Genomic DNA, 25,161 nt, shown 5'->3' with positions numbered 1-25,161 from the left:
GGAATCATTTTGTATTGCACCAGAATTATTTGAGGAAAAATAGATCTGGACATTTTCCAAGTTTCTTTTCTATTTATTAATAATTTTTATTTTGTCCAAAGTGAATTACAAATCATTCAGAGTAGTATTTTAGGTTAACTGGTTGAAATCACTAAAATTTATTCTTCTACCTAATATAAGTTAGTTGCTTTTCCTTTAAATATTTCAAATAAGATGATGAAATTAGGTTTCTTGTAAGTTTATATGTATCTATAAGATACATCACCTCCAGGAATTTTTATTTTGATGGACAGTTTGCATATATGAAACTACACTTTTTAAATACAATTTTTTAAATTGAGGTAATATTCATTTGAAGCATTATATTTGGGTTAGTTCACTCTAAACTTTTTATTTAATATGTTTTACATATTTTCCATGATTAAAGCATATGGTTCTAACTTCTTATATTTGTACACAGTAGTTACATAATTCCCCAAACTATATATACATAGATATGCTTAACCATTCTTCTATTGAAAATATAGCAGTTTCTTCATTTACAAACATTTTTTAAAAAACTTAAATGTTTTATTTAAAGGTATAAAATTGAAAAGCAATTGAAATAATGTATTTCAAAGTTTTAAATTGATGCATCATATGCTTTTTGGGAGGGGCTTCATAGGAAAATTTTAATTTAATATTTTATTGTAGTGACATTGGCTTACAAATGTTCCTGTGTAGGTATGTAATTTCTTCAATCCTTCAAATGTGGGTATATATTATCTTCAGTATATGCTCTCATACCATACCTATCACCAAAGTAATAGTATCTTTCCACTACAGTCAATTAAACCCTTTCCTCTTTAAAAAATGCCTTTAAAGAAAGGAGTAAATGCAGAAATCAATTAAAAGACTACATCAGCCCCATTAGTATCACACAATTAAAGATATTCTAATAATTTATCAACATTTTCTTGAAATCTTGACATACAAACATTTTGGTTGCTGTTTGACAAAAAGGATATTGCACTTGAAATCTTTATACAGTACAGAGCTAGTACAGTAAGGTACAGTAAGGTAAGCTTTGTACATGGCTGGCACTGGTTCAATCCCTAGAGCCCATATAGTTTCAGAGTACTACCAGGAATTCGCAGAGCACAAAGCTATGAGTTTAAGTACAGAGCACACCTTGGTATGCTCTCCCTAAAAGCCAAAGGGGAAAAAAAGCCAAAAACAAGACCAACAGTAACACAACAAAATTAAGAGGCACTATGTCTTTTCTGGGTACAAATCTAGAAAAAAATAAATTAAATTACCATGAGGTACAGAGTTAAAAAGTTGTCCACAGTTGAGTTTTGATCATACAATGTTCCAGTACCCATCCCTTCACCAGTGTACATTTCCTATCACCAATATCACCAGTTTTTTCCCTCTCAACCCCTATCTGCCTGCCTTTATGGTATACGTTTTACTTTGTTCCTCTCTGTCTCCCTCTCTCTGTCTTTCTGTCTCCCTTTACCCTTTTATTTTTTAGGCACTGTGGTTTGCAATACTGTTACTAAAGAGGTAACATGCATATCATTATACTTCCTTTCAATTCTCAGGGGTATAAATGTTAATGCTGAAGATAGAAGTTCTAAATGGAATTTGATGGATAGGCAGACATATTGCCAAAATGAGTGGCCAAAGAGCTCAGCCAATACACTCATCTAACAAGATTTTAAGCCAACTCTCTTTATCTGAACTTTAGTCAACACTTATTACTGCCAAATACTGCATTTTTGCCAACCCAATAATATTTTAGTCTCATTTAAATTTTTTATTTTCCTAAAAACTACAGTTAAACTTTTTTTCATAAGGCATATCTTCTTTGGCATGTATGTGCAGAAATTCTGTATTTATTTATACATGTAACACTTTTTTCTCTCCTTTATTTAAACTCAGATTTTCTTCCCCAATCTCCTTTGCAACTAGGAAAGGTTTTGCTAACCAGTTTGAGCCAATTTGATCAAGAACCAACTAGTCTGAGGAAAGCTAATGGGAACAGGCTTGGATCGTTGAGGATGTTGCAGTTCCTTTGCTTTGGGACCTCTCAATCTGTTGTACAATGAAAAAACAAAAGCCCAATAGTTTATACTGCTGTTAGTTAAATTTTCTCTTTATTTTAAGAGTCTACTGACTGTCAATTTATATAGTCAGTCTGATATATTTCTTTAATTTTGTTTATATTTTTTCCACAGTAAAATTTAATACAATATGACTATTTGGTTCAAAGATATTTGGGCCAGACATTTCTACAGATTAGAGTTATTTTATAATTTTTAATTTAGATTCTACATTACTTCTAAGCTTAAACATTGAGCAGAAAATGAGAACAAGTATTTTGTGGACATAACTTACAATTGTTTTTTGTTTTGTTTTGTTTTTGTTTTTCGGGCCACACCCATTTGATGCTCAGGGGTTACTCCTGGCTAAGCACTCAGAAATTGCCCCTGGCTTGAGGGAATCAAACCGCGGTCCTGATCTTTGGCTAGCGCTTGCAAGACAGACACCTTACCTCTAGCGCCACCTTGTCAGCCCCCTCCTTTTTTTAAATATGGAACACTTGATGAATTTGCGTGTCATCCTTGCTCAGGGGCCATGCTAATCTTCTCTGTATTGTTCCAATTTTAGTATATGTGCTGCTGAAGCGAGCACCATAACTTACAATTCTTTAATAAGAACCAATAATAATTGGTCTAAACTATGAAAATACAGTTCTTTTATTCATGTCTTTCTTTCTACTGCCCTTATTGGTATAAATTACATAAATTGTTGAGTCAGAAAATAATTTACTATAGTAAATTCAAGTAGAGTTTATGACATATTGCTTGAAATGCTATTTCTCAAGGTGTTTATTGTACTTTAAAGATCACTTCAGTAGCTTTTCTTTTATATTTAATCCTGTTTTTCCCCTCTAAGTTAGACTCAAACTTTGACTTTCACTTTTGCTTTGGTTATTGTTGAGTTTCACTATTAGCTCCCCTTTTATATATTTTATAACTTATTCCAGTTTCAGTTGAAAATCCTCAAGAAAAAGGAGCTTAATAGTGATGTTTCAAATACAAAACCAAACATTATTGCACTTAAGGACTGAACACTTATGTTCCAGGAATGAAGAAGAAAAGGAAAAATAGCAGCCATAAGAAATGAGAATAACCTGAGTGAGGATGAGGAAGAGGGTTCAGGCTTGTTGTGAAGCTTATATTTTATAGGCCACACAACACTACAAAATGACATCAAGTGGAAGAGTGGTAGAATACAAAGCATTCTTTAAATCTGAGGGACATGAAAAGTTGCACTCTGAGACTGGAGGGAGAAGCATGCCTGGTAGCAGATGAATGATCAGTAAGTTGTTCCCATTTAATAGTGTGAAGCAGGGAATGTAGAGGTGGCGCTAAAGGTAAGGTGTCTGCCTTGCAAGCGCTAGTGTAGGACAGACCGCGGTTTGATCCCCCGGTGTCCCATATGGTCCCCCCAAGCCAGGAGTTATTTCTGAGCACATAGCCAGGAGTAACCCCTGAGTATCAAACGGGTGTGGCCCAAAAACCAAAAAAAAAAAAAAATTATCGAGAAGCTGATTCTCATGCTATTCAGGGACAGAATTCACATTGTGTTATGGTTCAAAGAAGACCCCCCAAAACAAAAAATAATTAACCAGGAAAATAACTAGATAAGAAAAAATAAAAATATCTAATGTTTTAAAACTATCCCATTGATGACCTAAACTATAATAATTTATCTTTGATAAACTGTACACTGTTAAATTGACAAATAAGTTAAACAAATTAACAAATTAATTAATATATATTAAATTTTCAATACACTCTACTCAAGCAATAAAGTTTTTCTGTAGTAACATCTTAGATATATATAATAATTTCATTTGTTTAAGTTATCCTCTGATGAGAACCTATTAAACTTATTGGCTGTTTATGTACTAAACAATGGATATAGCATTAAAGTGATAGTATGTTAAACTATAGGCATACTTTAAGAATTTTAATAATAAAATTTACTTTTATTAAATAATTATAATAAATACAAGCTCACTGAATATGCTCAATTAAGCTATACATAAAATCAAAGTTCTAGAGTCTACAATATATGGATTCTATTTCATTGCTTGATATCAAACTAAAAATATGAGAATTCATTCCTTAAAATATAAAGATCCCAAAGTAAAAGCTCTAAGGCCCTTTTTAGTTGGTTGCACACACAGGAGCTTAGCAGAAAACAAATATATATGCATATGTGCATAACATATATATATTCTCTGCAGTGTGGCTGGAAATTTCTAAAGACAATGTTTTAATAAATAGAAATTCAAATAGATACCAAAAAGAATATCATAAAATACAAAGATAACATGCAAAATCAGCAGAAAGAGAAATGGCAGAATGAGAACCAATTGCTGTAGTTATTGAAAAGATTAATTAAAGAGCATAAGCTCTATTTTAAAAATATTTAAAAATGAAACTTTTACTAAAGAACAGACTACACAAATGACCAGTGAATATAAAAAAAACTAACTTTAGGCTAAATATAGTATCATAATCAGAAACAAAATGAATAGGTAAATAACTTAATTCAACAAAGTTAAACACAGAGGATGCTAAAGAATAGGCTTGAAGAAATTTGCAGAATCAAACCTAGGAAGACAGGTAGAAAATAAAAAGGGGTTAGAGATAATCGAATACAAATTAGAACTTGAATGTGAATCCAGTTGGAGACTCTGAAAAACAAGAAAGAAAAAATGACAGCATATTCTGTATTTAATGAGAAACTCATGAAGTCCCAAGATGTCAAGAAAGCAGAAAGCAACAAAAATTTACACAAAGGCATATTTTACTGAAACTTGGATTCACTAAAGTCAAAAGCCTCTTGAAAGCAACCAGGGATAAAGAATTTTCTCACAGTTCACAGAATGACAATCAATTAGACTGACAGCTGACTTTTCAATGGCAACAAGGGAGGCTATACAACACTTTAATGGGATCTGCAAAATGTTCAGCGAAAATAACCATTAATCTAGAATTGAACCCTAATTTTATTTCTTTGGAAAGTTGTTTGTTGATTTTGGTTGAAGTCAGTATTAAAATCTGAACTGGTTCATACAAGAGCAACTCCCTATGAAGGCCCTGTGAAACCTTGAGTACTGCTATATTATTGTTTTGCTCTAAGGATATTATTTATAAAAATGAGCTTGCTGTCAAAACCATTTTAGCTTATAGAGCTCTTAAAATTGTAAAGATGGACAGTTAGTTTGTATTTAATGACCAAACATTACTGCATATGCCTTTTCTTTCACTGGACAGAATTTAGTCATAAGGTCAAATCCACTTAGAAATCAAATGCTAAGAAATCAAATGCTTTGTTGAATGACCATGTACCTGGCTGAAACACTAGAAATTCTATTATAAATATGAAGCAATGGCAATGGATATTAGGAAAAATCTTTAAAACATTCATCAAAACTATTTACATAATGATGGCACATAAAAACATATTTAGATAAACAAAAGTGGAAATTGTACTACTAGTAGTCTTGATTATTTATGAACTGCTAGACTCATAAATACTCATTTGTGTGCATCACTTGGTTATTACATATTCTCAAAGGAATAGTCAAAGTATGGTCATAAATGAGTATTTATGAATTCAGCAGTCCATAAATGAGTATTTATATCAGAAAAGATTGTGACTGTTCAAAGATAAATGAAAACTTGCTCTCTCTCAGTAGCCGGGAAAAGAAAACCATATTCAAAGAAGCAGTGGTTTGGTTTTATAGCACTCCTGCCTGGCAGTATCAGATGAGGTGCAGAGAAAGAGACCTGTAGGTCAGAGTTTGTGAAAGAGAAAAATTACTTTGAAGAGATGAGGTAGCTTCATGACGTTGAAGATGTATTTCCTTATTCTACTTCTACCACTCTCCCCCACCAAATCTGTTTCTAAATGTTTTTGTTTTGTTTTGCTTTTGGGCCACATCTGGTTTTGCTCAGGTATCATTTCTGTCTCTGCACACAAGCATTCATCATACTGGGTTCTGGGGACCAGATGGAGGTGCCTAGAATCAAAACTGGGTTGGCTATATACAAGGACTTGCCAGTTATACCATATCTTGAGCCTCCCTAACTATTATTTTGAAAGATTTTAGTCATATTGGCAAAGGTAGATACCAAGAATTTTCATGGTGGAAATAGCTGTAGTAGGGAAATAGCCCACAATAATGGGTCAATAAACTGTAGTTCACAGGACTACTTTATGGCAGGTACATCGAATGACCAATCTAAATAACAGTGAATTAATTAATCTTACTAAGGCAAAAAACAACAGTTGAGCACAAATCTTTTTTTTTTAGTAGCTAGATTTAAGACAATACCTTATATCTGATTAAATGTCCCTTTCCACCCTATGACCTCCCAAAATATATACAGTGATAGGGACTCATATTTGAAAGTCTGCTCTTCAAGCTCTGTCCTTACTCCAAGGAGATTCCCAAGCAATACTGAAACAGTCTAGAAGACCACTCATGGCATTCCTCTAAATCTGATAGTTGGATGGCTTCAGTGATATAGTTCTGCTAAAGGCTAGGGGTACTGGAGGGCCATGAAGGACATACCTGACAAACCTTGATGGACCTGTGGTTCTAGAGCTCAAAATGGGGGCCTTGTGCATGTGTTGAACCATCTCCAGGCCCCCAATCTATTCTTCAGGGAAGTTTCCTTTAATTTCTGTGGTCTAGTTTTATTTTAGGTAAGTAAACATTTAGCACAGTAGTCATCAGAGTACATAATAAATACATGATAATCATGACTATTATTAAGGCATGCCGAGGCTCAAAGTAGACAAGACTTACTGGTGGGCCTGCTGGTCCCAGAGTTCCTTTGCTAGCTTCAGAGCAGGCGCAGGAATGTGGAAGGTCTGAGCAGGTTTCTTCATCCCTCTGAGGAGAGGAGAAACAGCATACAATTCATTATATAATCTGTGAACTCAAACACTTAAGGCACTTCAAGTGTTGTTAAGTGAGCACTAGTCTAGAAAGATGGAGAGTATTTTCTGATAACAAAATATTTTCTTTGAAGAAAAATGATATTTGCTTTGAAGAAAAATGAGAATCTAGCAGATTGTTGAGAATAATCATTGTCAGAGGATGTTGTAAAATCAGCTAAGAAGTATAAAACGAAGTATGAAACAAGTATAAAAACAAAACAAAGCAAAAACAAAAAACAATAGTTAACTCAATGTTTATAAAGTTAAAGGTCTTAAAAATATTTTTGTATTATTTTCCCCAATTTGAAAGAATCAAAGAAAATTTGGAGAATTGTCCACTAAAGCAACTGTATATATACTACATAAAAATAAAATCTACCCCCCAAAATCAATTTCAAATAACACTCTATTTATAATACTCATATTTTGTGATGAGAAATAAAATTATAAAATTTTCTTCCCTTGAATAATTGTGCTGCCAAGTAACACTGCCAGACAACTATGAGAATTAGCCTGATTTTCTTCTAAACTTTAACATCTAAACTCAAAGGGCCTGTTATACTGGCCAGGCGGCAAAGGGTAGTGGTATAGGTTGTACTCTTGGTCCATTGGTGGAAGGATGTTAACACTGGTGGTGGGTAGGGCCCTGACTCATTGTATATTTCAAATTCAACTATGAAGGACTCTATTCATCACAATTGTTTCAACAAAATAAATTTTTAAAAAATGTATAAACTGTCTCAGGACCTAAGTACTGCTCAACTGGGACAAAATGATCCATTTCATTTCACCTTTATAAAGATTCTAAGATATAAATTTGTATATATGTGTGTTATATGTACTTATATACATGAATATATACTTATACACATGTGTACAATAAATATATACATGTGTCAGGTATAATTAAACATATAATATTTATATATACAAATATGTTCCCTATGAATTACATTTGAAATTAATAATCAGAAAAGGTTTGATTTTTCTAATAGCATAGGCAGGTTATGCCTACAGTCCCCAGATTCTGTATTCTAATGCACTCACATACTATGGAAAACTCTTTGTGAAATTTAAAAAATAAGGAAAAATAGAAGTATTTGGCAGCCATCGCACATCACATGAACAGCCAACTCACAGCAGCTCACAACTTCAACAAAGGATTTTAAGACACAATATTAAGTGATATCATATATTTTCAAACCTGTATTTTCAGCAGCAATTGTGAGAAAAAGTATGTACTATGGGGAAAATCATTGTGAAAAATAAGTGAAGGTGGTGATATGCAAATATATTCCAAGATACGAGAAAATATGCTTTCCCAGTAGGCACACACATCCCATTAGTAGTCATGTGGTTATTTAATAAGAAAATGAAGTATCTTTCTTTCCATTTATGTATGTTATTGTACTTCACATGGATATTGGGTTGTTAGAACAGGAACAATTATTAAGATGTTTGGATTTAATTACTTTGTGGATAGAATTATTCAGTGTTTTGGCTGAAGGATGTAATGGGAAAAATTATTAAGATGCTTAAGCTTAGTGAAGTACTAAATCTGGGAACATCTGGACTTGTGTGGATGGCCTCTTAAACTGTACATGTGTGTTCTGTTGATTCACACATGCCTCTTTCTTAAAATCTTCCTAATTTTCATTATCATCATGTGCCATTATTTATAATAAAAGTGCCAAGGAACAACTGTTTATTCAAAGAAAATTAAGTTTAATTTTAAAAATATTTCAATCAAGAACAGACTAGTAATGAAAGGGAAATTCATACCAGGCCTGGGAGTTCACAGCATTTGTCTCGACTGGCCCATGAGGTAGAGCAAACAATGTCAAACATCTGTAACTGGAACTGTAATTTGAAAAGGAAATTGATATTCAGTAGAGGAGACATAGATACATTGGGCTTATAATCATAAGGATTCTGGTTAAGTATTACATATCAAAATTCTAATACATTTATACCTTTCAATGAGTAGATAGCTATAATAATATGTTGGTTTTGTTTCATAAACACACAGTGATCTATGGTTTGGTTCATACTGACCTTCTCTACTATCAAAATTTCTATATTGATTATAACTTTCTTCTCCCTTCTCTACCTAAAAAGTAAATTGGGAACCTCCATCGAAACTTTTCCTGTAATAATCATCTCAGTTATTCCAAGTACCTCTGTAATACCTTAATACACCTTTTGCAAGATATGCCACAAAACAACACAATTATATTAATTTTTCCTTAGATTGTGATCTCTTCAAAGAATTATTATTAATCTTTGTGTGCCCTATCAAAATATGTGGTATATAGTAAATATTCATGAAAAAATTTTGAATTGAAGTAATTCTGACTTTAAATCTGACATAACTGATGCATACATTCAGCACTCTTTTCTTTAGTGTATAATGCAAATCAAAAATTATGTAGATATTTAGAATAATGAAGTCAACAGTGCACAGAGAACCATATGTGGTGCTAGGGGTTGAACTGTAATTGTCCACATACAGGACAACATTTAGGTAACTCTAAGCTATCTCTTCATCTCTCTAGAATACTTTTTTGTTTGTTTGTTTATTTTTGTTTTTGGGTTACACCCAGCAGTGCTCAGTGTTGCTCCTGGCTTTGTGCTCAGAAATCGCTCCTGCTAGGCACAGGGGACCATATGAGATGCCGAGATGTGAACCACTGTCTGTCCTGAATTGGCAGTGTGTAAGGCAAATGCCCTAATGCTGTGCTATCTCTCCAGCCCCTCTCTAGAATAAGTTTAAACATTAAAGTTTTATCAATTATAGAGCTGGGGAGGCTGAAGAAATTTTCCTTAATATTATTTGTTTTCAGCAAGAGCTTAAAATGTGATACCTTGTTTTTACTCACAATTTTTCTCAAACAAGTCACTTGGAAAAAAATGTATATGTCCATCACCAGAGAGACTGGATAGCTGGTAGGACATTTACAGCACACTATCTATATAGGTTTAATTTATGTCACTCTATATGGTTCCATGCTAAGAGTAAGCCCATGTTTGTGACGTCAGGCTGTGAAAATCCGCAAAACTACACCTGCCCAGTGGGGCCCAACTGTGAAAAATTGTGAGTGCTGCCTGAGTGTGTCTGTCTACTATCCTGTTGCGTGAACCTCTTGGGAGTGGGCCAAAAAAAGGCTCCAGAAAACTCGCTCTGCCAGAGGCTAATTTCAGGGCAGGAACGCCAAGGAACTGCTCCAAAACGTGAAAACCGGCTATGCTTTGCAGAAGCCAGGTCCCCTGTCTGTGACATCAGGCTGGGAAAATCCACGAAACCACGACTGCCCAGTGGGGCCTGACTGTGAAAAATTGTGAGTGCTGTGTGTGTCTGACTACTATCCTGTTGTGTGAACCTCTTGGGAGTGGGCTGAAAAGAGGCTCCAGAAAACTCGCTCTCCCTGAAGCCAATTTCAGGGCAGGAACGCCAAGGACCTGCACCAAAATGTGAAAACCGGCTATGCTTTGCAGAAGCCAGGTCCCCTGTTTGTGACGTCAGGCTGGGAAAATCCACAAAACTGCACCTGCCCAGTGGGGCCCAACTGTGAAAAATTATGAGTGCTGCCTGTGTGTGTCTGTCTACTATCCTGTTGCATGAACCTCTTGGGAGTGGGCTGAAAAGAGGCTCCAGCAAAGCACTTTGGCTCCACTTCGCTACAAGGCCATGCGATCTTTCTAACAAAAGAACACCATTGCAACAAGAAGAAAAAATCACACTAAAAACTGTGCTAGATAACTGAAGCCCAGCATTTCTCTCTGGACTGTCTTCTCTGCTGCATGCTCGGGCCAAAGATTTGATCCTGTGTGAGGCTTAATCCACGGAGGACTCCCCTCCCTTAGAGACAAGTGGACCCATCCAGAAAGGATGGGGCTGGAGGAGTGTGCTGCCTGCATCATTTAGCCAATAAATACCACCACAACACGTAGAAAAACCCACAATACAAGTGTGACAATGGGGAAACAACACAGGCCAGCATCAGACATAGAGAATGAAGATGACAATTCTGATGACCAGATAATGACCAACCAACTAATCAAACTCTCAGATAAGGACTTAGACTAGCAATATGGAAGATGCTCAACAAACTCAAAGAAACCATGGAACGAGTTGAACAGAACACTAATAAGAACCAAGAAAATATGAAGACAGAAATCACAAAACTCCAAACTGAAACAACATATCAAATAACAGGCCTGAAAAACTCAGTAAACGAAGTGAATGACAAAATGGATAAACTCTGGGACAGGGAACAGAAGCTGAGAATAGACTTGGTGCTGTGGAAGATGAGATACATAACAATTCCATACAGAGGAAGAGATTGGAAAAAAAATTTAAAGCAAATTAACAGACAATGGAAAAATTAGTCAAAGAATGGGAACAGATGAAAATAGAAGTCTATGATAAGCTCAACAGAAACAACTTAAGAATCATTGGAGTCCCAGAGACCCAGGAAGAAAATTTCCAGGAAGAATCAACGGTCAAGAACATCATTAAAGAGAAACTTCCAGAGCTAAAGAGTATATATGATCAAATCCTGCATGCTCGAAGAGTACCAACCAAAAGAGACCCCAGAAAAAATACCCCAAGACACATCCTAGTCACAATGACAAATCCCACAGATAGAGACAGAATTCTGAAAACAGCAAGATCAAAAGGGGAAATTACATTCAAGGGAGCATCCTTGAGATTTACAGCAGACCTGTCACCAGAAACACTCAAGTCCAGAAAGCAGTGGTGGGATATTGTGACAAGACTAAATAAAATGAATGCTCACCTAGAATACTGTACCCAGCAAAACTCACTTTCCGGTTTGATGGAAGAATACATGATTTCACAGACAAAAAAAAAAAAAAAAAACCAGCTCAGAAACTTTAGAGACTCAAAACCAGTCTTAAGAGAAAAATGGAAAGACCTAATTTAAGACAAGACTAACCAAAAGACACACCAAATTTCGATATAAAGATGGCATTAAATCCCAGGACAATTCTTTCTCTCAATGTCAATGGACTCAATGCACCAGTTCAGAGACACAGAGTGGCTAAATGGATCAAAAAAACTCAATCCAACCTTCTGCTGCCTACAAGAAATGCACGTAAATAGTCAGAACAAATATAGACTCAAAATAAAAGGCTGGAGAAAAATTATCCAAGCAAACAACACCCATAAAAAAGCTGGAATGGCCATACTAATATCAGATAATGCAAACTTTATACTCAGCAAGGTTGAAAGAAACAAAGATGGACATTTTATATTAATCAATGGGTTTGTAGAGCAGGAAGAAATAACTCTCCTAAACATATATGCACCGAATGAGGGTCCAGCAAAATATTTAATACAACTGTTGACAAATCTGAAAAATAATGTCAATAACAACACAATAATTGTGGGGGACCTCAACACGGCTTTGTCAACACTAGATAGGTCAACCAGACTGAAACCCAACAAGAATATACTAGACCTGAGGAGAGAAATGGAAGAAAGAGGCCTAGTGGATATATATAGGACACTCCATCCCCAGAAACCTGGATACACATTCTTCTCCAATGTACATGGGACATTCTCCAGGATAAATTACATGCTGGCACATAAAACATACCTCCATAATATTAAGCGGATAGATATTTTGCAGACTACCTTTGCTGCCACAAGGCTCTGAAATTATTTTTGAATTCCAAAGGCACACAGAAGGAAAACTTTAACACTTGGAAGTTAAACAGCCTAATACTGAATAACCAGTGGGTCCGAGATAAAATCAAGGACGAAATCAAAAGGTTCCTGGAAACAAATAAAAATAAAGATACAAACTATCAAAACTTATGGGACACAGCAAAAGCCGTACTGAAAGGAAAATTTATAGCTTTGCAAGCACACACCAGGAAGGAAGAAGGAGCTTACCTGAGTAGCTTAATTTCACAGCTAATAGAACCAGAAAGTGCTCAACAAAAGGACCCAAAAAAAGGAAGACAGAAGGAAATAACAAAGCTGAGAGCAGAAATCAATGAAGTGGAAACCCAAATTTCAATCCGAAAAATCAACGAGAGCAGAAGTTGGTTCTTTATAAAAAATAAACAAGATTGATATACCACTGGCAAAACTAACAAAGCGAGAGAGAGAGAAACTTGATAACTTGTATTAGGAATGAAAAAGGAGAGATCACTACTGATATGGTAGAGATTCAAAGGGTAATCAGAAACTACTTTGAGAAACTCTATGCCACTAAAAATGAGAACCTGGAAGAAATGGATAAATTCTTAGACTCTTATAATCTTCCATGGTTGAATGAAGAGGATGTAGCATATCTAAACACCCCCATCACTATTGATGAAATTAAAACGGTAATCAAATGTCTGCCCAAAAACAAAAGCCCAGGTTCAGATGGATTCACTAATGAATTCTATCAAACTTTCCAAGAGAAACTACTACCAATACTGGCAAGACTCTTTCATGAAATTGAACAAACGGAAACACTTCCAAATAGCTTTTATGAAGCCAACATCACCTTGATACCTAAACCAGACAAAGATGTTACCATAAAAGAAAATTACAGACCAATATCGCTGGTGAATACAGATGCAAAGATCCTCAATAAAATCCTGGCAAATAGGATTCAATGCCTCATTAAGAAGATCATCCACTACGATCAAATAGGTTTCATCCCAGGAATGCAAGCATGGTTTAACATCCGTAAATCTATCAACATAATAAAAGAAAAATAAAAACCACATGATCATATCAATAGATGCAGAGAAAGCATTTGATAAGGTCCAACACCCATTCTTGATCAAAACTCTTATCAAGATGGGAATGGAAGGAACCTTTCTCAATATAGTTAAGGTCATCTACCACAAGCCAGTGGCAAATATTTTCCTCAATGGAGAGAAACTAAAAGCCTTCCCTCTAAATTCTGGCACAATACAAAGCTGTCCTCTCTCACCACTCCTATTCAACCTAGCACTGGAAGTACTCGCTATAGCGATTAGGCAAGAAAAAGATATCAAGGGATTCCAGATAGGAAAGGAAGAAGTCAAGCTCTCACTGTTTGCAGATGACATGATACTCTACTTAGAAAACCCTAAAGACTCTACCAAAAAGGTTCTAGAAACTCATATAGCAAGGTGGCAAGCTACAAAATTAACACACAAAAATCAATGGCCTTTCTATACACCAATAATAATAAGGAAGAAATGGATATTAAGAAAACAACCCCATTCACAATAGTGCCACACAAACTCAAATATCTTGGAATCAACTTGACTAAAAATGTGAAGGACCTATACAAAGAAAACTATAAAACTCTGCTCCAAGAAATAAGAGAGGACACGCAGAAATGGAAACATATACCCTGCTCATGGATTGGCAGGAATAACATCATCAAAATTTCAATATTCCCAAGGCATTATACAGATTTCATGCGATCCCTCTAAAGATACCCATGACATTCTTCAAAGAAGTGGATCAGGCACTTTTGAAATTCGTTTGGAACAATAAACATCCTTGAATAGCTAAAGCAATCATTGGAAAAGAGAATATGGGAGGAATTACTTTCCTCAACTCTAAACTTTACTACAAAGCAATAGTTATCAAAACAGCATGGTATTGGAATAAGGACAGGCCCTCAGATCAGTGGAATAGGCTTGAATACTCAGAAAATGTTCCCCAGACATACAACTACCTAATTTTCGATAAAGGAGCAGGAAATCCTAAATGGAGCAGGGAAAGCCTCTTCAACAAGTGCTGTTGGCACACTGGATAGCCACTTGCAAAAAATTGAAATTAGACCCTCAGCTAACATCATGTACAAAGGTAAAAATCCAAATGGACTAAAGACCGCAATATCAGACCCAAAACCATAAGATGTATAGAACAACACATAGGCAAAACACTCCAGGATATTGAAACTACAGGCATCTTCAAGGAGGAAACTGCACTCTCCAAGCCAGTGAAAGCAGAGATTAACAGATGGGAATATATTAAGCTGAGAAGCTTCTGCACCTGAAAGAAAATTGTGCCCAGGATACAAGAGCCCCCCACTGAGTGGGAGAAACTATTCACCCAATACCCATCAGACAACGGGCTAATCTCCAAAATATACAAGGCACTGACAGAAATTTACAAGAAAAAACATCATCTAATCCCATCAAAAATGGGGAGAAGAAATGGACAGACACTTTGACAAAGAAGAAATACAAATGGCCAAAAGACACATGAAAAAATGCTCCACATCACTAATCATCAAGGAGATGCAAATCAAAACAACTATGAGGTACCACCTCACACCACAGAGATTGGCACACACTCACAAAGAATGAGAACAAGCAGTGTTGGCGGGGATGTGGAGAGAAAGGAACTCTTATCCACTGGTGGTGGGAATGCTGTCTAGTCCAACCTTTATGGAAAGCAATATGGAGATTTCTCCAAAAATTGGAAATCAAGCTCCCATATGACCCAGCTATACCACTCCTAGGAATATACCCTAGGAACACAAAAATACAATACAAAAATCCCATCCTTACACCTAGATTCATTGCAGCACTGTTTACCATAGCAAGACTCTGGAAACAGCCAAGATACCCTTCAACAAATGAATGGCTAAAGAAACTGTGGTACATATACACAATGGAATATTATGCAGCTGTCAGGAGAGATGAAGTCATGAAATTTTCCTATACGTGGATGTACATGGAATCTATCATGCTGAGTGAAATAAATCAGAGAGAGAGAGAAAAACGCAAAATGGTCTCACTCATCTATGGGTTTTAAGAAAAATGAAAGACACCCTTGTAATAATAATTTTCAGACACAAAAGAGAGGAGGGCTGGAAGTTTCAGCTCACCTCATGAAGCTCACCACAAACAGGGATGAGTTTAGTTAAAATAATAATTACATTTTGAACTATTCTAATAATGAGAATGTCTGAGGGAAATAGAAAGCCTGTCTAGAGTACAGTCGGGGGTTGGTGGGGAGGAGGGAGATTTGGGACTCTGGTGATAGGAATGTTGCACTGGTGATGGGTGTTGTTCTTTACATGACTGAAACCCAAACACAATCATGTATGTAATAAAGTTGTTTAAATAAAAAAATTTAAAAAATCCTCCAGCTTTTTTTCCAAAGAGGAATAACACATATATGCATGCATACAAATAATGTAGAAAATAGTATGGAGATGGCCTGTCAAAATAATTTCCATTTAAATGTCTAAAAATGTTAGACAATATGGATCAAATTAGACATATTTCTAGCAACTAATATAAGTTTGTACTTTAAAAAAATGGTCCCTTGGGGCCGGCGAGGTGGCCTCGAGGTAAGGTGTCTGCCTTGCAAGCGCTAGCCAAGAAAAGGACCACGGTTCGATCCCCCGGCGTCCCAAATGGTTCCCCCCAAAGCCAGGGGCAATTTCTGAGCCCGTAGCCAGGAGTAACCCCTGAGCATCAAATGGGTGTGGACGAAAAAAAAAAAAAAAGGTCCCTTATAACTAAGCAAACTATTTTTTGTAGATATGAGCAAAGGCAGGGGGAAGAGATTTTCATCACTTCCTACTTTCACTTTTCATCATTTCTTTCAAGGGAATACTAAACCAATTACAAATGCACATTTTTCGATTTTAGACATTTTTCTCTGGGTGTAGCACAAAAGAAAGCCATCTGGGGTCAAATGTTAGCATGAAATTAGATTAAAATATTTCTTAGCAGCTGAGTCATTATGATCTGTAAATGGGAATTAAAATATATCCCTGGTTCCATTCTCCATTGAGTATCAGATTTTATCCTCTGACCTTTACTAGCGGAGCATAATTGAGCTTCTAATTAGAAGCCAAGCTGTACCTGAATGTCTACAAATATTTATGGAGCTTTACAATACACATCTAAGCTGGGGCATTGGGCACTAGGCCATCTTTTGTTTTTAATTTCTATTTACGTTTTATTGACTCCATCTCAAAACTAAGTTAAAAGTATTTGCAGCCATGGAACTTACTGATTTTACTTGCACTTAATTGTTTAATTTTAATTCCATGGTGATACTAATTACATTAGAAAATGTAAATAGCTATCATACTTATTCATGAAAAATAAATGCATGGTAGACATATGAGGATGGGGAGATTATTTTTTTTATCACATTTACTTTCAAGCTTATAACTCAAATAATAGTCTCTGACACTGTTTAAGCAGATTTACTCCTCTGCCTTAATATTACTCTAATCCAGAGGAAAGACTCACTGTAATAGAAGATATACTGTACAGGCCAGATGTAAAGGCCAGATTCAATCTCATATTTAATTTTCCAACTCTATGAAAGGGGGATTCTTTTAGGCCTGAGCATTTATAAAATGGGAATGTTGTATCTCTTTTTAGGATTACTGTAGAATTAAGTAAAATAATCTCAAATGCTTAGTCCATACCAAGTACTATTTTTCAACTATTTATCAAGTACTATTTATCAACTAGCATTTTAATATTAAGGATTAAAATATGAAATTAATGAAAAATACAGTCATGTGGGGTTTTTTTTGTCTTTTGTTTTTGTTTTTTTTTTTGTTTTTGGGTCACATCCGGCAGCACTTACACACCTGAGCATCACTGAGCGGCTACTCCTGGCTCTGTTCAGAAATCGCTGCTGGCAGGCACGTGAGACCACATGGGATGCTGGGATTCGAACCACTGTTGGTCCTGGGTCGGCCACTTGCAAGACAGCACACTACCGCTATGCTATTTCTCTGGCCTCATACAGCCATTTCTTATCATTTTAAAAACATTTGTTTCTGTAGGATCACTGACTGATCTTATGTTAATACCTAAAAAAATAATCTTTGACTTGGCAAATTATAGCAATTCAATGACATAGCTTAATATTTTTCTCTTGAAAAAAAAAACAAAACAACAGCAGAGAACTCAGAAAATGTTAACTGAATATTCACTCATTATGTGTTAACGGTTGAAAGACTAAAAAACATAATCCTAAGCTAGAAACTCAAAATTTTTTCAGAGCCATCTTTGACTGGTAGTAAATATCAGGAAATATTAAAGAAAAACTAAGTTCTTAGAAGTAAAATGATTGCAAAGGCAAAATATATTTAAGCTTCTTCTTACACGTTTTAACAACAAAGTCTGTTTTTTTTGTTTAGTACTGGTAGGGGCTATCACTGCCTGTAAAATCTTGCATTGCTATACATAAATGATTTTCATCTTAATGAGAGCATTTTCAAAGTAATAGCTACTGTACCCTTAAATCTATTAATTTTCCTCCACTCAACTCTGGTTTAGAAAGATTGCATTATCTTTAAAGACCTAATCTTGACATTTTTATCATGTAACAAAAAAAAATTCTTTTCATGTGACTTCTTTGAATCAGATGAATTTTCCAGGGAAAACTGATCCATGAGTCATTAATCTGAATGATAATCACTCTACCTAGAATAATCCAAAATTTGCACATTACACATTATCTTTTATTGTATATCAGAGTACAGATGTCTATAAAGACTGTTCACAGTAAAAGATTTCTAAATTAAAACTACAGCTTCTCTTGTGCAAATGCAATTAATAGCTCTCAAAAGCATGTGTTTCCAATCACATTCTTGAGATCTAAAGTACTTTTACATAATCAAATTCTTTGAGAAGTGGGAAGAATGAAAATCTATTTAGCAAATTTTTGTAGACCTCTAAAATCTAACAAAAGCCACAACTATTTCCTTACAGTATTACAAAGAACGCTTTAATATTCATTTCCATAAATTCCTCTTTGTCTTCTACTAGATAGAACTTAGAACAGAGGGATTCAATTTAATTGCTTTTCTGTCATACCCCAAAATAAAGCTTTATAGACTTGAAGTCTATGAGGAATTTTTGCTTTCAGAAATAAATTCTTGATATTTTGATATTGTATCTTCAGAAGACAATCATTATATATGTAGCAATTTGAAATTTTATAAAATTCTAAAATAGCTATTATAAAATACAATTTTTAAGAGATGATATATTTTAAGGGACTACAGCCAATGCTATATGTGCAATATAATATATGAGAAAAGAACATTTAAGAAGAATGGCATCACATAATTAAAATATACACATTTTAGTTTCATTTCTTTCAAATATTTCTCAAGAGCTTTCTTGGTTAACACAAATTTATCAGCTATGTAATACAGGATAGAAGAGAGAAGCAAATGAAGATGACCATGACATGGTTTCTATTTCAAGGAATTTATACTTTTGCTAAAGAGGTAAAATGCAGGGGCCAGAGAAATAGCATGGAGATAGGGCGTTTGCCTTGCATGCAAAAAGGATGGTGGTTCAAATCCTGGCATCTCATATGATCCCCCGAGCCTGCCAGGAGTGATTTCTGAGTGTGGAGCAAGGAGTAACTCCTGAGTGCTTCTGGTGTGACCCAAAAAAACAAAAACAAAAACAAACAAACAAAAAAAAGAGGTAAAATGCAAACAAATGAAAGTGCAAGAAAATAATATATGACTACAAAAATAGGAAGTTTTAGAGACTTAGGAAAGGCATTCTTGTGAAAGTATTATTGGCATTCTTCAATAGTAAAATTTATTTTTCATTGAACTTCTACTATCAGAAATTTTTCTACATTATTGAAAAAATTAAAATAACAGTAATTTGTAATTAGGTCCAGAAACTTCTATACTTAAATTTTTTCTAAAATTAGAGTCTATTCACGCTTCCCTCTAAGCATTCATTTATATTCACTATTTTATTATTTGTTTTATTTGGGGGCCATTCCTGCAGTACTCAGGGAGTACCTGGTTCTGGTGGGCTCTGAGGATCACATGCAGTACAAGGAATAAAATCTAGATCTGCTCCCTAATAAGGCAAGCACTGTACCTGCTGTACTCTCTCTTTCTGGTTCCCCTTAATCTCCTTTATTCTTTTTTTCTTTTTTCTTTTTTTTGGGGGGGCACACTCGGGAAGGTTCAGGAATTACTCCTGGCTATGTGCTCAGAAAATCACTCGTAGCTTGGGGGGACCATATGGGATGCCGGGGATCAAACCGTCCGTCCTAGGTTAGCCACTTGCAAGGCAAATGCCTTTACTGCTTGTGCTACCACTCTGGCCAGTGAAATAATGTCACATTCATTTGTATAAAATGATTTACAGTTTAAAAATACTTTAAAAAATCCTACAGTTCTTTCCATAAAGTTCCATATTAAGCGACTAGATTTTCATATCTATAAATGTACATAATAATAATGATGATTCATAATAACTTTAATTTGCAGTTACATAGAAAAATATGTACATTAAATTAGTTGAATTGCTTATGGGATTAAAATGCACTCAAGAACAATTGATTCTTATTATATAATGTCTCAAATTAGGAAATGTTTCTAATTAGCTGTGTGTGTTAAAACAAAAATAATGTGCGGGATTAAAACAAAAAATAAAATTGCAGTGTCTTTCATTTAATAGTAAAGGAAAGGAATGTGATCTCTTTGCCAAATGGAAATCTCCGTCTTAAGTTCAGTACTGTAAGATGAAAATTTTAGAAAGATTTGTTACTTAAATGTCTATTAATGATTATAGGGTACAGTTCAGTTTAATGAGAGCAAAAATCTAGTAACTCATTTTTAGATGTTTGGCCAACAACACGAAAAAATAGATTTCCAAAGATATATATAGTATATATGTGTATTCATTTACAGGCTTATCTGGGAACTCTGAATGGATAAAAATATATGGTATACAATGGCTTAAAAAAAGGCAAATTCTTGCCATTTGTATCTCCAAGAATGAACCTAGAACGTATCATGCATAATGAAATAACTAAGTAGAAAAAGCATGACTGGAATGATTTTACCCATATGTGATATCTAAAAAAAAAGATATAAAATTTTTGGTTATAAAAATAATTAGTGCTTAGCAAAAGGGAAGAAAGAATGAGGAAGGGGTGATAAATAAAGATAAATGAGCACACATGTTATTTTCAGTATTGCATACCCAAAATTTACAGAATGCTGCATGCAATATTATTTCTTTCTTTTTTTATTTAAACAACTTTATTACATACATGATTGTGTTTGGGTTTCAGTCATGTAAAGAACAACACCCATCACCAGTGCAACAGTCCCATCACCAGTGTCCCGAATACCCTCCTCCCCAACCGACCCCCGCCTGTACTCTAAACAGGCTATCTATTTCCCTCATATATTCTCATTATTAGGATAGTTCAAAACGTAGTTATTTCTCTAGCTAAACTCATCCCTGTTTGTGGTGAGCTTCATGAGGTGAGCTGAAACTTCCAGCCCTCCTCTCTTTTGTGTCTGAAAATTATTATTGCAAGAATGTCTTTCATTTTTCTTAAAACCCATAGATGAGTGAGACCATTCTGCGTCTTTCTTTCTCTCTCTCTCTGACTTATTTCACTCAGCATAATAGATTCCATGTACATCCATGTATAGAAAAATTTCATGACTTTATCTCTCCTGACAGCTGCATAATATTCCATTGTGTATATGTACCACAGTTTCTTTAGCCATTCATTTGTTGAAGGGTATCTTGGCTGTTTCCAGAGTCTTGCTATGGTAAATAGTGCTGCAATGAATCTAGGTGTAAGGATGGGATTTTTGTATTGTATTTTTGTGTTCCTAGGGTATATTCCTAGGAGTGGTATAGCTGGGTCATATGGGAGCCGTCTGCAGATAAGCCACAGACAGGATGAAATCAGGCCAAAAATGGAGCACAGCACAGAAGACAGGCAGATAGGGGTGCTTACATCCCACAGAGTTCAGTGGCTTCCCCTTTCTGGGCATGTAAGCTCAGCTCCAGAGAAGGCTCTAGGGAAGGCAAGCCGTCAGCAGATGAGCCACACACAGGATGAAATCAGGCCAAAAATGGAGCACAGCACAGAAGACAGGTAGATAGGGGTCCTGGCATCTGGGTTCCAGCAGAGTTTAGCGGCTTCCCCTTTCTGGGCTTGTAAACTGACCTCCAGGGAAGGCAAGCCATCCGCAGAATAGCTACACACTGGATGAAATCAGGCCAAAAATGGAGCACAGCACAGAAGACAGGCAGATAGGGGTACTGGCATCTGAGTTCCAGCAGAGTTCAGCGGCTTCCCCTTTCTGGGCTTATAAAGTCAGCCATTTCTTACTCACTCGCTCGCTGTGTAGCTTCAGAATGCAGTTTTTTGGGGGTTTGCTTCCCAGGGCTCTGAGCAGAGCTTCAGGGATTTAAAAAAGACAAAGAAGCACAGGACAGGGCTCCCTTCAGGTCCTCAGTTTCGTCAGAAGAAGCACAGCAGGGTGGAGACTCCGCAGGTGAAGCAATCAGCACTTCACCTGGCAGTTCCCACACTCAGCCATTTCTTACTTCCAATATTATTTCAACTATAAATATATTATTATATCCAATCTGGAATCCAAATGTGATGATTATCAGTTGATTGCCTAAATAATTACATATTTTATATAAATTTCTATTTACTTATATAAATGAGGTTTATTAATGGTTTTGGGTCACATTAACATACCATTTATGTCACAAATTGCATGATAAATATTTTATTATTTGAATTTTAAAATGCATATTAAAAAATGACCTTAATACCTCAAACTTATTCTGTCAAAAACTTGCAATGATATCTTAGTTCATAAAATGAGAACATAATCAATTTATTCATTACATTTATCTATCACTCATCCATCCATCCATGTAATATTTTATTAGTGCTTTATAAAATAAATGATAATTTTAAGAGAATTATTTATAGAACAGAGTTGCTTATCCACTTACTGGTGCTGAGTTTCCAGTGGGTCCTCTTGATCTGACCATTCTCCCTAGGACTTCTATACCATCAGAGGTGATATTAGCTGATGCATTTATTGCCCTCTCACCCACTTGCTTGCAGTCAATAACCACTTTGGCCAAAGTCTTGCTGATAACAATGTGTAGCTGGGGAAAGGCAAAGATATTTTAGAAAGTATGAAACAGAAGGAAGTAATAACTGATCAATTTAGTTGCCTGGCTGGCCATTAGACTGCAAAATAAACTGGAGTGTTAGTACAGGGGTTAATGCACTTGCCTTAGCAAGTAACCTTGATTCAATCCCCAGCACTGCATCTGGTCCCCCAAAGACCTTCAGGTGTGATCCCTGAGCACTTAGCTTGCGGTCAGCCCTGAGCACTGCCATTGTGACACCCACCCCTAACCCCGCCACTGCCACCACCAAAAATGTGTAAGAGGAGAGAACAAAAGTGTCAACTGCACATTGCTAAATAAATTATTTACTTTTTTTCATGTCCAGGTTATTCCTATATTCAACAGAAGCATTCTATGCCCTTATTTAATCAGTATATATATATTTGGGTCACACCCAGTGATGCTCAGGGGTTACTCCTGGCTATGCGCTCAGAAATCGCTTCTGGTTTGGGGGACCATATGGGCCAACAGGGATCAAACCCAGGTCTGTCCTGGATCAGCTGATTGCAAGGCAAATTCCTTACCTCTGTGCTACCACTCCAGCCCCTTTTCAGTATTCTTTTAACTTAAAGTACTTTGAAATTATAGGGTCACTATGCTGATTAGGTCTTCTCTGAATACAATTAAATAAACAAAAGAATATTAAATTTAAAATTCTGGTTGATACACAGAGTCTCAATCCACAATTTTTTAAAATTCTGGTTGATTTACCAGCAAATATTGTTGATAATAGTGGTTAATAAACTACTCCTTATGACATCTACTTAATTTAAGTGAAGAGATCTAGATTTAGAAAGAAAGGGAGACTAATTTTTGGTGACTTCAGGTTCAAAAGAACTAACCCATCTGGGTTAAGGCAGAATGCGGTCTAGCAATTTAGGGATACTAAGGAGTCTATATGTTCCTTGTGAGAATTAAAAATTGTATTGTACAATTGTATTGTATTATATTATTGTATTTAAAATTATATTGCCTTGAAGGTAATAGTCAACTATAAGTATATTCACCATGAATTTGATTACCAAATTAAGTTCTGCCATGAATATCCTTATTTTTTTTGATTTCTGATAATATTTGGTTCAAGGGTGCTATTTTTTTGTGGAAGGTTACTAGTTTAGTAAGATGAACAGTGGTATTAATAGTCAAAATAATTATTATCTAATGAAATAAGAAGATGTTACTAAAATGCACAAGGGAAATTAAAAGAGGAAAAACATACTTAATTTTTAATGAGGTTCTTTTTAATTTTTTATAATATTTTTATTTAAGCACCATGATTATAAAAATGTTTGTAGTTGGGTTTCAGTTATAAAAGAAAACACCCCTCTTCACCATGCAACTTCCCACCACAAATGCCCCCATCTCCCTCCTCCCCAGGATTCTAAGCAATAACATAGCTAGTGCTGTATTTGCTCTGTAAACAAAGACTGAATACCAGTAAACTAAGATGCTCTTTCATATTAAAATCATGTGACCTTATATTACCATTATTGCTATTATTTGCAGTATGTCTGCTCAAAGTCAGAGCCTTACACGTGTAAGGCAAATGCTATATTAGTGATCTGTAGCCCATGCCTTAAAAAAAGTCTGATGTTAAATTTACTGCTTTTATTTAAACTTTATTTTGCTTCATTGATGCACAGGGACTGAAAGCATAAACACTATATCTATTTTTATTCCGTGTCATGTTTAAGTAAAATCATAATAAAAACAATTTAGGTGAAAATTGGAGACCCTTGTGAGTTCTTTCTCCTGCAAAAAAGAACTTTACAAGTACCCAAGTGGAAAATAGGAAGCAAGGGCATATCCCCAGGACTTTATCTATGTTAACCATTGCCTCCATAATCAAATGTAAGGGTACAATTTTATTAATAAAATACTTTTCATTTATTATAAAGAACAAAAATTTTGTATCAGGTACCAGATAATCTTAGATAAAAGCTTTAAGAAATGCTTACTTGTAAAAAAAAATGCTTACTTGTGACACGACTATTCATAATTTTTTAAATAAATTTTATTGTGACCAAAGTGACTAACAATTCTTTTACAGTAATATTTAAGGCACAGAGTGACAATGAATCAAGGCCATTCCCGCCACCAGGGTTGTCCTCTCTCCACTCCCTTGTCCAGCATGTGTCCCAAATCTCCCTCCTTTGCCCCCCCCCAGTGTTAGTGTTCATGATTTTATTT

General features: G+C 35.3%; 1 protein-coding gene and 1 non-coding gene across 2 annotated transcripts in view; both read right to left on the bottom strand.

Annotated features, from left to right (window-relative positions):
• The window catches only part of COL14A1 (collagen type XIV alpha 1 chain), a 275,987-nt gene that overhangs the window by 76,661 nt on the left and 174,165 nt on the right, over positions 1 to 25,161 (bottom strand). Inside the window, exons 36-38 of the mRNA XM_049772885.1 lie at positions 22,786 to 22,944; positions 8,797 to 8,874; positions 6,881 to 6,967 (exon numbers count right to left, since the gene is read on the bottom strand). Of these exons, the coding sequence (XP_049628842.1) occupies positions 6,881 to 6,967; positions 8,797 to 8,874; positions 22,786 to 22,944 (324 nt within the window). The remainder of the gene's footprint in view (positions 1 to 6,880; positions 6,968 to 8,796; positions 8,875 to 22,785; positions 22,945 to 25,161) is intronic.
• LOC126010595 (U6 spliceosomal RNA) lies at positions 2,573 to 2,679 on the bottom strand. Its single transcript, XR_007496616.1, has one exon. It is a non-coding gene; the product is annotated as a U6 spliceosomal RNA (small nuclear RNA).

Source organism: Suncus etruscus, chromosome 5, assembly GCF_024139225.1.
Source record: "Suncus etruscus isolate mSunEtr1 chromosome 5, mSunEtr1.pri.cur, whole genome shotgun sequence".
NCBI classification, from domain to species: Eukaryota; Metazoa; Chordata; class Mammalia; order Eulipotyphla; family Soricidae; genus Suncus; species Suncus etruscus.
Note: the sequence above shows the minus strand (reverse complement) of the source record. Positions and strands in the feature narration are given on the sequence as shown.